The sequence below is a fragment of the Sorex araneus genome, chromosome 9 (assembly GCF_027595985.1).
Source record: "Sorex araneus isolate mSorAra2 chromosome 9, mSorAra2.pri, whole genome shotgun sequence".
NCBI classification, from domain to species: domain Eukaryota; kingdom Metazoa; phylum Chordata; class Mammalia; order Eulipotyphla; family Soricidae; genus Sorex; species Sorex araneus.
In genome coordinates this window covers 36,689,704-36,704,854 of record NC_073310.1, presented here as the reverse complement: position 1 = coordinate 36,704,854, position 15,151 = coordinate 36,689,704, and the positions used below count along the sequence as shown (strand labels likewise).

At 33.8% G+C, this 15,151-nt stretch overlaps 1 protein-coding gene across 4 annotated transcripts in view; it reads right to left on the bottom strand.

Moving 5' to 3' along the window:
- Positions 1-15,151, bottom strand: part of RGS7 (regulator of G protein signaling 7) — a 467,594-nt gene that overhangs the window by 102,806 nt on the left and 349,637 nt on the right. For all 4 annotated transcript variants that reach the window (XM_055147307.1, XM_004619017.2, XM_004619018.2 and 1 more), the window contains exons 7-9: positions 2,025-2,089; positions 1,169-1,245; positions 984-1,065 (exon numbers count right to left, since the gene is read on the bottom strand). In XM_055147307.1, the coding sequence (XP_055003282.1) occupies positions 984-1,065; positions 1,169-1,245; positions 2,025-2,089 (224 nt within the window). The remainder of the gene's footprint in view (positions 1-983; positions 1,066-1,168; positions 1,246-2,024; positions 2,090-15,151) is intronic.

The window sequence follows — 15,151 nt, the reverse complement described above, 5'->3', positions numbered from 1 at the left end:
AAATGAGTCAGAAAGAAAGAGACACAGAAAAATCGCAGTCATTTGCAAAATATAAAATAGAATAGTAGCAATTAATACCAAGAGGCCTGCTGCATGGCTTAGAAGCTGATCTCACATACTTGGGAAGAGGGCAGCTCAGACAGAGAAGGGAACACCAACCAAAGTGCAGTGGAGGATCCACTCAGGATAGGAGAGGCGGGTTGAAAGCAGAATATAGATTGAACATGATGGAGGAGAATGGGCACTGGTGGAGGGATGGGTACTCGAGTATTGTATTACTGTAACACAGGCACAAAACTCTGTAACTGCACCCTCATGGTGACTCATTAATAAAAAAAATAAAAATTATTTTTAAAGTAACAGTTAAAATTATGATATAGGAATATTAGTTGATATTATATGTAGATACAGTGATCAATTATAATTATCAATTATAATTATAATTATATACACTATATAAAGTATAGCGTATTTGAATTTGAGCTGACTATGTTAATGCATGAAAGTTATCACTCATAGCAGAATATTAATCACTGTATCACTGTATCACTCTCATCCTGTTGTTCATCGATTTGCTCAAGAGGGCACCAGTAATGGATGGGCAGGATATTAATAGGTTTAAAAAGATAAAACTTAGAAAGAGAACAGCAGTTTCACTATTATTTTAAATCCAGAAAAATATAAATACTGAGCCATTCAAACTATTATAGTTTTCCCTCCAGATCCCACACATATGCAAGTATCAAACAATTTAAATGTCAAGATTAAGCAAATAATATCATAGTAGAAAATGCCTTGTTTTGTAAATTATGTACCGTTCTACTAAACTCTGGTCATCTATACAGATGTGGTATTTCTTAAGTAATCTACCAAATCTATAGGAGACGCAATGAGACCATTATATTTTCCCCTAATTATTTTCAGAATTTTCACTTTCTGAAGGATTAGATTATGAATTGAATCATGTTCATCTGTTTGCTTACCACAGGTCTGTGTACATCCCAAAATGCTCTCTCTTGGCTATCAAGGATCTTCCTTTCAATTTTGTCCCTTTTCTTGTCCACTCTGCCAGCATAGAAACAATAATTAATAAGTGCTAATTGTATTGTCATTCTGGACGAAAGGTCACGTATTGAACAAATCTTCCAAAAGACTCACAAGGACTCACTTTGCTTGTGCTTCTGCTTGCATAAAAATGAACTCCCATTTCCGGGCAAATGCTCTTTGTAACCTTGCGAGGCTTTCCTGAAAAAATATATCAAAGATAAAGATGTCTTGGTATTCATTTTCACTGTGCCCTTGTAAGTTTGGCTGCCTTATATATTTGTAAAGGAAACCTAGACAAATAAACTCCTAACTGGAGTACTAGCTTAGCAGTGCATTCCTAATATTGATTCAGTTTGTCTTAGTTTCTAACAAAAATGTAACTTGTGGCAGCCTGTTTCTAGTTCTTTGTTTTCAGTAAATCACAGCATGGCAATTGTCTGAGTAAATTGCATCTAATAAGTTTTATCTGAAGGGAGCCAGTGGACAGCACATTTGTCTTGCGTGAGAATATCCTGGGTTTTATCCCCAGTATCTCCTATGGTTCCCTGAGAACCGTCGGAACTGATTCCTGAATGGACCCAGGAATAACAAATAACAATAATAATAATTTATCTGATGATCGATACCAATATGTTTTTTCTAAAACATTTTTATTTGCAAGTGCTTTTTAATTCTTAGTTCAAATACCTTCACCATACATTCTATATATCTAAAGATTTTACATTCAAATCGATTTAAACAAACAATATTCCCTCTCTCTAATATAAATTTGTGCATTTAGAATTCCAACAATCTCAATGTGAATTATGATAGAAAGCAAATAGCAGACATTTACTGTCTTTTTCTGCCCGATGCCAAAAAATTTGATCTCTGAGCTCCATTAATAAAGAAAGTTCACTAGATTGCCTACTAACAGCTACAGACCATTCTCCTACTTATTTTATGATATTCTTTGCCTACAAGTTATTGTTACTTACAGCTTCATAGTCTGCTAACTCCAGCCTTGCCTTGTTTTGCATTGTTCTCTTGCAGAGATAAACCGCTGAAAGAAAAGTAAAATAGATCATCTCTCACCTGATCATTAACAACGAAGCACTAAAATTTATAGCATAAATCATTATAATTAAAATATGTTGGCTTTGTCCACATTATTCACAAGCTATAAGTTTTCTTTTTTGTTCATTTGCTTTTGTTTGTTTGGGTGCCATACCTGTCTGTGTTACGCTTGCTTCTGGGTATGCTAAGGGATTATTACTGGTGATACTCAAGGTATGCCAAGCAGGGATTAAACTGGGCTCTGCCATGTACAGGGCAAGTGCCTTAACCCCTGTACTATCTCTCAGGCCTTACTTTTAAATCTCTTTGACAAAAGTCATTACTGAAATTAATCACTGTTACTGTCACTGTCATCCCGTTGCTCATCGATTTGTTTGAGCGGGCACCAGTAACGTCTCTCATTGAGAGACTTATTGTTATTGTTTTTGGCATATGCAATACGCACGGGTAGCTTGCCAGGCTCTGCCGTGCAGGCTCCATACTCTCGGTAGCTTGCCGGGCTCTCCGAGAGGGGTGGAGGAATCGAACATGGGTCAGCCATGTGAAAGGCGAATGCCCAACCTCTGTGCTATCGCTCCAGCCCACTGAAATTAATAAATTCAGAAATTCATATGTGCTATTTTTAGTGTTATAAGGAAATATACCAACTTAGAAATTAGGTACTATTAAATTTTAAGTTATCACAATTCATAGCCATTGGCCATATTGTGCAGATTTATTGCTGAATCTCTGAAGAGATTCTAAGCAGCTAATGTTTGTGGACAAACCAGTCACTGCTGAAAAGTCTGGGGCACCTTCAGTAGGAAGTCAGCCCAGTCCCTGTCTTGCCAAAGTCCAGCTGCTCCCACAACCCCCACCAATGGCCAAATTCCACCACGTCACTAATAATCTCTACAGAGACAGCAAAACACAAAAAATTTCAGGTACTCCAGAGTCCAGGCTGAGAATCCTAGGGCCTTCTTGGAATAGGGGTGAACACTCCTCCACCCTTCACCAACCAAACTTGCGGAAGCCCCAGCAGCCATGCCAACTCATTGGCCCAGGCCATAAATCCTGAAATCACTGAACCACACAGAAACATAACACCACCAAATTCTACAATACTGAAATTCCACTAGAAGTACATCTAATTGGATGGGAAAGCAACAGAGAAGGAAACTAAACTCACAAACAAAAATAATAGCCCAGATGCCTCAACTAGCAACAAACAATACTCAGACAAGAATTTAACAATCCCATGGTGAGATGCAACAATTCTCATAAATTTTCTTTTACTGGAGATTTTTTGATAATTCTAATAACCATTCAGTTGTGTCAAGCAATATAAAATAAATTATTATGTGCCTGCTAGGACTTGGGGATGGCTGAAAAAATGGGGACAGAGGTGGAGGGGAAGTCACTCTAGTGATGGGATTGGTGTTGAAACATCAAAATTCCATAACAACTGTAGCACTGTAGCACTGTCGTCCTGTTGTTCATCGATTTGCTCAAGCGGGTACCAGTAACATTTCCACTGTGAGACTTGTTACTGTTTTTGGCATATCAAACATGCCACGGGTAGCTTGCCAGGCTCTGCCATGCATAACAACTGTGTGAACTACAATGTTTAAATGAAGTGTTTTATTTTATTTAAAAATTAGTTATCACATTCTAGTTTCTTCAAAACTAAGGGTGAAAATAATCATTTAAAAGAAAACATCAAATAAACTTGAAAATCTAGAGATACAAATGCAATGTTTTTTGGGGTAAAGGAATTGACTAAAGGATGAATCATTATTGGCAATTAAATTATTTTAATTTTCACTGTCAACTGAAAAAAGTTAATCTAAATGTATGGATTCTTGGCCTCATCTTTGTTTCATTTTATAAGAGCTAGTTAACAATCAAATTTTTTTATCACTAAGAACATAGTATCTTCACCTGACTACCATGCCTCCATTTTATCTCAATTTCCCTGTGGATTTGCTTTCATGATCACCAGGGAAAGTCTATCTGATATATATATAATGGCTTGAAAGAGAGAGAACTACGTCCTCATAGTGATACTGAAGAGTATTTCAGGAACATTAGTGATGTGCAAAGAAATATCAAGACATTCAGAGTCTTCAACTACATCTTCATTAAAAACATATTTTTCATAGTATGTGATATTTGAGTATCAAGAAATTAAAGAAAAAAGATGGTTTTCCAGGTGCTGAATACATTTAATGGGTCAAGACTGTCAACTCTGGGAGATGATAAATACCATTTTCTATTAAGCTACAAGGCTTTCAGTATTGATAATGAGGCTGGTTGAAATTAGTGAGAAAAATACCTTGCACAGCAAATATAAATAACTACAAAATTTAACTACTTATCAATTTCTTTCCTCTAAGATTTCCTGTATCTAAGTTAAGAAAAAGTAGAAAGTGTACAATAAAGTGATGTTATCAGTAATACAAACATTAAGAACTAGGATTTGATCAATCATTGTAATTTTAGTTTTTCTAATATGCTTCATGCTTGATAATTTTCAGCACCAGTAAAAGTTAAACTTCTAAAGTAAAGATGTCCTTCAAGTAAAATCCATAAGCTCCAGAAGTACAGTTTTAGGCCATTTATTCAAAGAATATAAGAACATAAATTCACAATATTTTTACCCCTTTGTTAATACGGCTATTATTACTCACAATAACCAACACATAGAATCAACCTAAATATCATCTTCAGATGAAATTGTGATATATTCAGTGCTCTGAGTATGGGAAAAAGTGGATGAAAGTTGAGGTGCTAATATTAAATTAAATATGTAAAAGTATGAAAGAGAATTATGTGTATAATACAAATATCTTATAATCAAAGCTGTCAAAATAAATCAAAACTTACTCATAGAATGTGAAATTATGGTGGTTTTCAGAGGGAAAAGAAAAGGAATGAGGAAATAAGTAGAGGGACATTTATGTGTGATAATGTGACATTAAAATTGTGGCAGGAGTGGTGAGAATTGTATACACACAGAGGTGTAAATTATTATAATTTACAATATTGTAAACCAAAGATAAATCAAATTAAAAATAAGAAGTCACAATGTGTTAATATTTTAATTGATATCTATTTATGCTATAGTCCTTTAAAAAAGTTAGCTTTGTAGATCACTGTGACTTTAGTGAAAACTCAGAAATGTTCTTGGGAACCATAAGACAGATTATTGTATGTGAGAAGTATCCTTAAGGGTGTCTTTTCATGAGGAAAATATATATTACAAAATATATCATTTAATAGTTTCAGATTTACTGTTGAATGACTCAATCTAATTTCAAATCATAGCTAAACTCTGCAGCGGTCAGCCCACCCTCTATCTCTTCCTGCATCAGACGCTTGTTGCTACATTGTTTCTGGTCATCTTTGTTATTTTCAAAATCAGGATTTCCTTTGGGAAATATTCCTAATTTTATGTAAACTAATGAATAAAGGCAGGGTAGTTTTATTAAGGTCACCATTCACCAAAAATTTATTTATCCTTTAATATCAGGTTGCCTAAAATACAAAGTTTAAAATTTTTCTGAGGGAAAAATTGAAGGTATGGTTAGGAAGCACAAAACACATTTATTTTACTCATATTTATTGAGTGAATGAAGAATAATTTTATAAGGAGATATTATTCAGATATCCAGTGCTTTTATACACCATTTACTGAACTCTTAAAGAGAAAGAAAAGAAAAGATCAAACCTGGTTTTGAAAATTTGGGAACATTTTAGCTACTGGTAAAGAAGGTCATTACTGGAAAGAACTAAATCTAAATAACTAGTCTGAGCAGTATGCTTACAGGTACAGATGATACTTTTATCCCCTATCTTCAGATAGTACCATTATTGATCAGGATGTGAATAGAAATGAATTCAAATGAATGAAAGAAAGCTTCCATTCTAAGAAACTTCCCAATTCACTAGATTTTTAAAATGAGAGTGAAAACATAGCCAAAACTATGACAGACCAAGCATACTGGAATATATTCCTAATTTTTAGCCAATAAAAATTTAATTTAATATCTAGTTTATATGATATTACTATAAACCTCGATAAAATTTAAATCCTCATAAAGTATAGCTCTTTACTTTTTAAAATAAATTTAGTCATGATTTAAAATGCTGTCAATGATAGTGTCCATGATGCAATGTTCTAACACCATCCATAGTTTTCTTCTCACTCTACTATTGTTTCATTTTCCCTTCCTCAACTCCCCCTACTCCTCTATCTCCCTAGCATGGTATCTCACCTCTGTAGATGATTCACAGACTCTGTTGATTTTTTTTTCTTGTTATGTGTCTTAGACCTAATTATGCATTGATAAAACACTGAAAATATTACCAGAAATACCCTCATTTATGTGGTTGTATTTAAGATGTTTTTCTTTGTGAATGGCTCTATTTCAAGTTTATGCTTCTCCTTATAGTGTTATGGAACACTAATGAAACAATTGTGAGTACTTTGAGAATAAAACAGAGCAAGCAATTTAATAAGAGGCTATACCATTAAGTGGAAGAAAGCTTAACATATTTGAAGGAGAAGAGCATTGGGAACCATAAAGGAGGAAGCTGGGTACATTGATGGTGCGTATGGTATTGGAACTATGCACACATGAAACCATCATTAATATGCATATGTAATTTACTATTGAGAATCACAATACTTCAATCAAAAGAAAGTTTTAAAAATGATTCAATGAAATTTTAAAAAATGCTGTCAACATCAACTTTCTATTTATTATATAATGATTTGTGTAATTTAATATTTTTATAGATTTTAAGCCATGTTCAATTCCCCTTCTAATACAATTTAGTTCTATAGATAAGTTCTCCATTTTTGTTGAATTTGGTCTTTTGTTGCTATGTTTAGCTGTATCATTAAATTATAGATATGATTTAATACATATAACAGTAAATTGCATTCTTCCCCTTTCCTAGAGCTGCATAGTATTCCATTGTGTGTGTGTATGTGTGTGTGTGTGTGTGTGTATGTGTAGCAACTTCTTGATGCCACATCCTTAAATTGGGCGTATGGGTTGTTAGCTATTGTTACTAAATACTGTGATATATAGGTATGCATGTATCCTTTCAAATTAATGTTTTTGTGTTGGGGGATAGAGTATAGCATTTGTTTTTCTTCCATTAAATTTGATAAATCTAAGAATTGTCTGTGAGCAATCAGTGATTTCTATTACATTGTATCACAGAGGTCAGTAAGGGAAGTTTATGAACATTCCAAATATATAAATGGAATATATATAAATTTATAATTCAGAAAATTTAAAAAGACAACCACCAAATTAATATAGAAGGTTCCCAGTTTATAATAGGTCACATACTTTATTTTACTTTATGATGATGCTAAAGCAGTATATGTTAAAAAGAAACCACACTTTGAATTTTGATCCTTTTTTAGGCTAGTGATTTGTGCTATTATAATTTCCAGAAGCCAAGCAGGAGCAGCAATCATTTATTCAAGTCAACCACATGACTTTAGGCTACCAGCTTCCACTGGTTAAACTATGATATTCTGTAGGTTAAATGTATTAAATACATTTTCAATTTAGAATATTTTTAACTCACAATGGTCATGTCTGTATATGACCTCATCATAAATCCAGGAAAATCTGTATTGAAAAATGATTCAACTTATAGACAATATACATTATTATAAAACCTTTTTTCTTTTACAGTCTATTTGTCAGGTAATTGTTTCCTTGCTAAAATTCAAGTATCTTCTACAGTCTTACTTGTCATTTTTGATTAGTTCAAAGGGAATCTTTTTTTGAGACTGTTCATCTCAAGTAATAGTTTATAATCAGACATTTATTTAAATTCCTAAATCCCTTACTTTTGGTGGGTGAGAGAAATAAGAGGTGACTCCCCTCTTCCATCTGTTCTTCTCTGAAAGCCACCAATTACTAACTGAATTATTAACTAAGGTTCTAAAATTTCTAGAATTACACTATGGAAAGAAAGATGTAATTCTTCCTTGATTCTTCCCTGCTGACCAAGTGTTGCCATACTCTGAACTTGGCAGAAGTTTGAAATGTGCAGTGCACTTTTTGTGACTGATCATTGACATAGCCCTTGGACTTTCCTTCTAGGGCATGAATGTCTCACACATGATTTAGAATAGATAATACCGTTCAAAATATGCACACCATAAATTCTACTTTGAAAGCAGGTCACATAACAAAGCCATCTCCTTTAACACTCTTCCAGCCTTTCCAATTACGAGATATGAAAGCTCATGGTCCATTGTGTACCCAGAAGTAGCTGACTTCTGCCAAGCTATCTTATAGCATGATGTCACTACCTGGATGTCCCTGTCACTGGTAGCATCTAACCACTCCAAATCCCAACACTTATTGCTGAGGGCAATAACCTATAACACATTAATATTTACAATATTTGTCTTTAGGCCAACATTTTACCCTTTTACATCCTTAGTGTGAGCTGATAACAACACTGTAATAATTTATGACAGTTGTATATAGCACTTTCACATCTCATCATTAGCGACTTACCACTTTCTGGATCTGCATTTTTACAACTTGTTATAAAAATCACTTTCTATTCGTCAAAACAACAAAATTGTTGCAGAGTGAGAATAAGCTAGTCAAGTAATAAAGGGTGAAATAGCATGCGAGTGGGCATGAAGAGGAGAAAAGATCTTTGAAAAGATTTTGACAGTAAGTAATAATGCTTTAAAATACTCATGAAAATTTGCTTATAAGTGGATGGTCATGGAAAGTATCATGCTAAGTGAAATGAGTTAGAGAGAGGACAGACATAGAATTGACTGCACTCATTTGTGGAATATAAAATAACATAATAGGAGATTATCACCCAAGGACAGTAGAGACAAGGGCCAGGAAGATTGCTCCACAATTGAAAGCCTAACTTGTGAGCTGGGGGAGAAGGCAGCTGGGATAGAGAAGGGATCATTAAGTCAATTAGGTTGGAGGGATTGCTTGGGATAGGAGATGTGTGTTGAAAGTAGATAAAGGACCAAACATGATGACCTCTCAGTGTCTGTATTGCAAACCATAAGGCTCAAAAGGAGAGAGAGACAGAGACAGAGACAGAGACAGACAGATACAGAGACAGAGAAAGAAGGAAATTGTCTGCCATAGAAACAGGGGGTGAGGTGGAGTGGGGGTAGTGGGAGGGTTACTGGGGACATTGATAGTGGAAAATGTACACTGGTAGAGGGATGGGCGTTCCATCATTGCATGACTGAAACTCAATCATGAAAGCTTTTTAACTGTATCTCACAGTGATTCAACAATAAAAAATAAAGACCTTACTCCAATCAAATTAAGATCAACATAAATAAGTAGTTTAATATGTAAAATAAAATAAACTACTTGTGGATATTATTACAGTAGTTACTCTTCTGAGAATATAACCTAAATCAATTACCTGATATCAAATAAAGGAACAAAGTAGGAATGGCAAGTAAACTCCATTGGTTGAATTAATATTATAGCAACATTCAAAATTACATACAGCCAATTTTCTTCAAATTAAAATTTTCATTTCATTTCAAAACCCTTATTCATTCAACATAAAAGTTAAGGGAATTATAAAACTATAAATACTAAAGTAAAAATTATTTTTAACTCACAATGGTAATGTCTGTAAGTTAATATATAATATGAATAATTTTCCTTCTATAAATATACCCATTAACAAATACATGAATATATTTACTTTATTTGAAAAGTATATTATATTTAAATTTTGTTTAGAAAACAGGGTAGCTTCATCTCACAAGAGACACTAGGCCAATGGAACTCCCAGGTATACCAGTCTGAGCTGAAAACTCTGGAGCCTTTATGGATCCGGAGATGCTGCCTGACCCCCACAATTGTCAGAGTTCAAGCAGCCTCACCCACATCTAACAGCCTCCACCTTCACCGTATCTTGACTAATATTGTAAGAGACACCAAGCCAATTAAATTCACAGGTATGGGGATTTCTGGACTGAAAAATCTCAGGCCTCCTTGGGACGTGTGTGAGCCATAAATCATCCCAGTATGCCGATCTTGACACCTTTAAATTGCACAACACTGACAGGCCAGTAGGAGCACAGAAAATTAGTTAGGAAAGTAGCATAGAAGTCTACTAAGCTCAATAAGCAAAAACAATAACACAGAAGACTCAACTAGCAATAAACAGCTCACTAAACCCTCTTGATTTTAAAACCCATGTTGGGAGATATAATAATTTTAACAAGTTTTCTTTTGCTGAATTAGTTTTCTAATCCTATTTACCATTTTGTTGTAATAAGCAATATAAAATAAATTATTTTTTGCTGGAATGGTTGGGAAACTGGGGACATTGGTGGATGGAAGGTATTACTGGTAGTGTGATTGGTGCTGGAACACTGAATGCCCCAAACAACTGGATTATAAACAACTTTGTAAATCATGCTATTTAACAAAGTTAGAAATAATATTAATAATTATGATAATTATGATAAAATAAAGAGAAAATGTTTACACTGTAGCAACATCCTGGTATATAAACTTTTCACTTTAAAATTATACAGTGGATTATATTCCATGCTATTCTCTATGCTATTCTGGAATATTCTTAAAATTATTTTGCAATTATTCTGTTAAGATGTAAGATAACCTTGTTATTGTCATATAGTTATGTTTAGATTTTGTATTATTGTACCCTCTGTTTTGAGATTATATACTAATACTTGTTCAAGCAAGTGTATCTGTTTATGTGTATGTATGTATTTCTGTTTTAGAAATTGCTAAATTCCTACAAGTATTGAGTCAAGAAATAGACACTTTTAAAACCTTTTAATTATTATAACCAAGTTCTATATGTTTAGTCATTAACATGTCATTTCTTTTCTATTTTGGAAGAGTTTATTTTTAGCAAATAATCACTTATTCTGCTAAAACAGATTATCACTGTGTTTAAGCTCACCTTTTACAATTGTTTCTCATTCTACGTCACGACATGTTAAAACCACATTCCTGGATTCCTCTTTACATTAATGGTCTACCACTTTTTTTTATATTAAAAAAACATTCTATTACAATTTTTATTTATTTATATTTTTATTGAATAATAGTGAGACACAATTACAGAGTTGTTCATGATCATATTTAGCACTGTACATTCCCCACCACCAAAGACCCTAGTCTTCCTCCTGTCCCATCCCCCCTCTATGGCAGGCACTTTTTCTTTCTCTCTCTGTCTCTCTCTCAGCCTCTCCCTCTCCCTTAGCCCCCTCTCTTTCCTTTTGAACATTATGGCTTACTTTCAGATACTGAAAGTTTATCATGTATATCCCTTTACCTACTATCAACACTGTTCTATTCCAGTGTGATCATTTCCAACTATTATTGTCACACCGGTCCCTAATCTGGTCCCTTCTCTATCCTAAATGCCCTACACCCATGACACAATTGTCTACCACTTCTTAAATGTAATACAATTCCATATGATAAATATAATAAATCTTCCCTACAATAATTTGTTCCTTTACTTTTCTTTGGAAAGTTATGACTCTGCCCTGATGATTATGAATAATGGCATCTCCCACATATTTTCCATAGCCCCTTTCCCTTTGTCTTTTTTTCTCAAACTTTTTCTCAACTTTATTTCTCAACCCTTAACATGCAATTTTGGTGTTTTCCTTTTTTGTATTGTTAACTTATTATCTAATATTCTTTCTTATCTCCATCATCAATATGTCAATTCCAGTGAACAGAGATACTTACCCTATTTGTTTGACCATGTAACTATATCTTGAATAGAAAAGTATTTGGCACTTGGCGTATATTAGATGCTCAAAACATTTTTGTTCAGGGAAAACATTAATGAAAATGTATTGGCCATTTGCATAGTCTTCCTATGATTAGCTGTTTTTGACTTTGCTAATTTTTTCATTTAGGGATTGGACTTTTTCAGGTTCATTAAAATATCAGCAATAAACATTAACATCACTTATTTAGGAAATATTCTTTCCCCAGGCTTTTTGATAAAATTTGAATAGGCAAGAGAAATAATAAAGAGCAAATAATAATTACTTCTTATAACATATGTAATTTAATGCTAATACATTTCTAAATAATTATTCTGAAGTTTACATCTTAATTATATGTAACATTATTAAGATTTGTACCTGTTTTGTAGATTGTTTCTCTTAGGCTGTTTTATCCTAAAAATTCAGCACATATTTATAGTTATATTCGTATTATTATGCAGGAATTATTATTATTATTATCTTCCTATCTTCCTCACTTCCATCTACAATAATGATTTAGCAATTTCAGATAACACGTATATCTAGAACTTGTAACAAAAGTTGTGTGATAGGCATATTGGAATTGATAAGACACTGCCAAATTCTTAGAGGTTTTTATTACATGCAATATATGAATAGCCTCTATTTAATCTTAACTTGACTTCATGCCAATCTAACTCGAGAGACATGCTATGGTGTCACATTTTATTGTGTTTCTGTAGTTGTTTTCTTGTATTTCAACAGTTTCCAACATAGATTTTAATATAGTACTATCCACTGATTATGCCCCTTCACGATTGTATCACTATATTTGATACATTTTAACAATTTTTTTCATTGATTCTTAATTTAATTTTCTATTTGCATTCCTTACTATAATTTTTTATAAAAATTTTAACTAGCATAGTACCTGTGTTTTTATTTACATTTTTGTTTGGTTTTGTTTAGGATCTAAATAATGTTGCTATGAGGACTGGAGCGATAGCACAGCGGTTGGGCGTTCGCCTTTCACGCAGCCGACCAGAGTTCGATTCCTCCGCCCCTCTCAGAGAGCCCGGCAAGCTACAGAGAGTATCTAGCCTGAGAGGCAGAGCCTAGCAAGCTACTCGTGCGTATAGGATATGCCAAAAACAGTAACAAAAGGTCTCTCAATGAGAGACGTTACTGGTGCCCGCTCGAACAAATTGATGAGCAACAGGATGACAGTGACAGTGATGAGTAATGTTAATAATTTCATTTATTACTCTAACAGTGATGTTTAATATTTTAATGTGGGTTTCTCTCTTTATCACTGTATAATTTTACTTTCTTTTGTATTGAATTTGATTTAGCTCTGATTTTAACAAGTTAGAGGTAATAAGGTTTTACTGCTCCATTAGTAGTCATTTTCATTTGATGATATGAATGCTCCAATATATATTTCTTAAATTTTAACTTCAGAAATTAAATACATCACAACACTTTATTCCATTAACAATAAAGAAATTAACCTATTTCACTCCCTCCTAATTTTCCAACTTTTTAGTGATGATAACTTGTATACTATAATATAGATTTCTTTAAACCATGTTATCTATATTTTATTTGGAGCTTTTATTAATCATAATTATTTAGATCTTAGAAAATATGCATAAAATCTGTTGTCTTAGAAAATGAAAGTGAGAATTTTGTCTGCACAGTTTGTCAAAAACGTAAATTTGCTTGGTTGGGGAAATAGTACATGGGATAAAGCCCTTGTGTTTCCTTTAGCCAATCCCTGTTCAATCTCCAGCACTGCTTCTGATCTCCAAAGCACTGCTAGAAGTGATCTCTAAGCCTCGAGAACAGACAGATGGTCCCCACCACACCACAACTCATCTGAAAATATTTTTTTCCTGAATTTTCTAAAGATATTTTATCACTGTCACTGTCATCCCATTGCTCATTGATTTGCTCAAGCAGGCACCAGTAACATCTCCATTGTGAGATTTGTTGCTACTGTGTTTGGCATATCGAATATGCCATGGTAGCTTGCCAGGCTCTGCTCTGCAAGTGAGATACTCTTGATAGCTTGCCCGGCTCTCCGAGAGGGGCAGAGGAACCGAACCCTGGTCGACCGCATGCAAAGTGAACACACTACCTGCTTAGCTATGGCTCAGCCCAAAGATATTGTATCATACCCAGATTCTTATAAAAGAAAGGTTATTGCCTTTACATTCATCCAGAGAAGATGGCTGGCAAAAGAAATTATGGCGCATAAAAATAATGGAGTATGAAAGGATGAAATCATGCAATTTGCTGCTAAGTGGATGAATCGGGAGAATAGCATATTGAGTGAAGTCAGAAGACAAGGGACAGACACAGAATGATCTCTCTCATATGTGTGTTATAAATAAACTGAATAGGGAAATAACAAATGGCCAAAGGCAATAGAAAGGAAGGCCGTGAAAACTGGTGTTCAGCAAGAACGTGTCATTTGGGTGGAGGGTGATGGGTCAGGGAAGTGAACACTACAACAGTGATGGAGGAAGACCCAGTCCTGAAAGGAGGTAAAATGATATGCATGATACCCAATTAATAGCAGTACTGTAAACTGGGGACATTGGAGGAGAGAAGTGGACACTTGTGAAGAGACTTGTGTTGCATCTCAATCAATAACTTTGTAACTTTGCAATTCATGGTAACTCAATTAAAAGAAGTTTTTAGTCACTAAAATTTATTTGTAACCTCCAAATCTCTCTTGTTTATTGAAATGTCTCTTATCTATAGAATAAGCTAACATAATGGTATCTTGAGCTCTAGAACAGAATTTCCTCAGAAGGTGGTGAATCTGAACATAGTTCTGAGTTCGTTTTTTTGCAAGAGTGTACTGGCTTCGTCAACAAAGTAGACAAAAATTGTTACATGTGACCTGCTAAGTTGTGCACATTTCCTCTAAATATGTGTCTGTATTATATCTTCACTTCTGTTTTTCAAAAGAAAAAGTGCTTTTTCAACTCTTCACACGTCTCTGACTGTAAATAAAGTAGACTTCCTAAAACAAAACACTGCTGGATGCCAGAGCTATTTTGTTCTCTGAGATTATTTCTGTCTTTAAGGAAATAGTGATGATACTAATAATAGCTTGATGATAATGATAAGAATAATGAAAAAAATAATAAGTTGGCGAGCATGATTCAGCTCTGTTAAAATAAAAAGCCTAGGTTGGTACAAAGGAAAGTTATTAAAGTAATCTGATAAATTAAAAAATACTTGGGTGAAACAAAATTTTGTTAATCATTT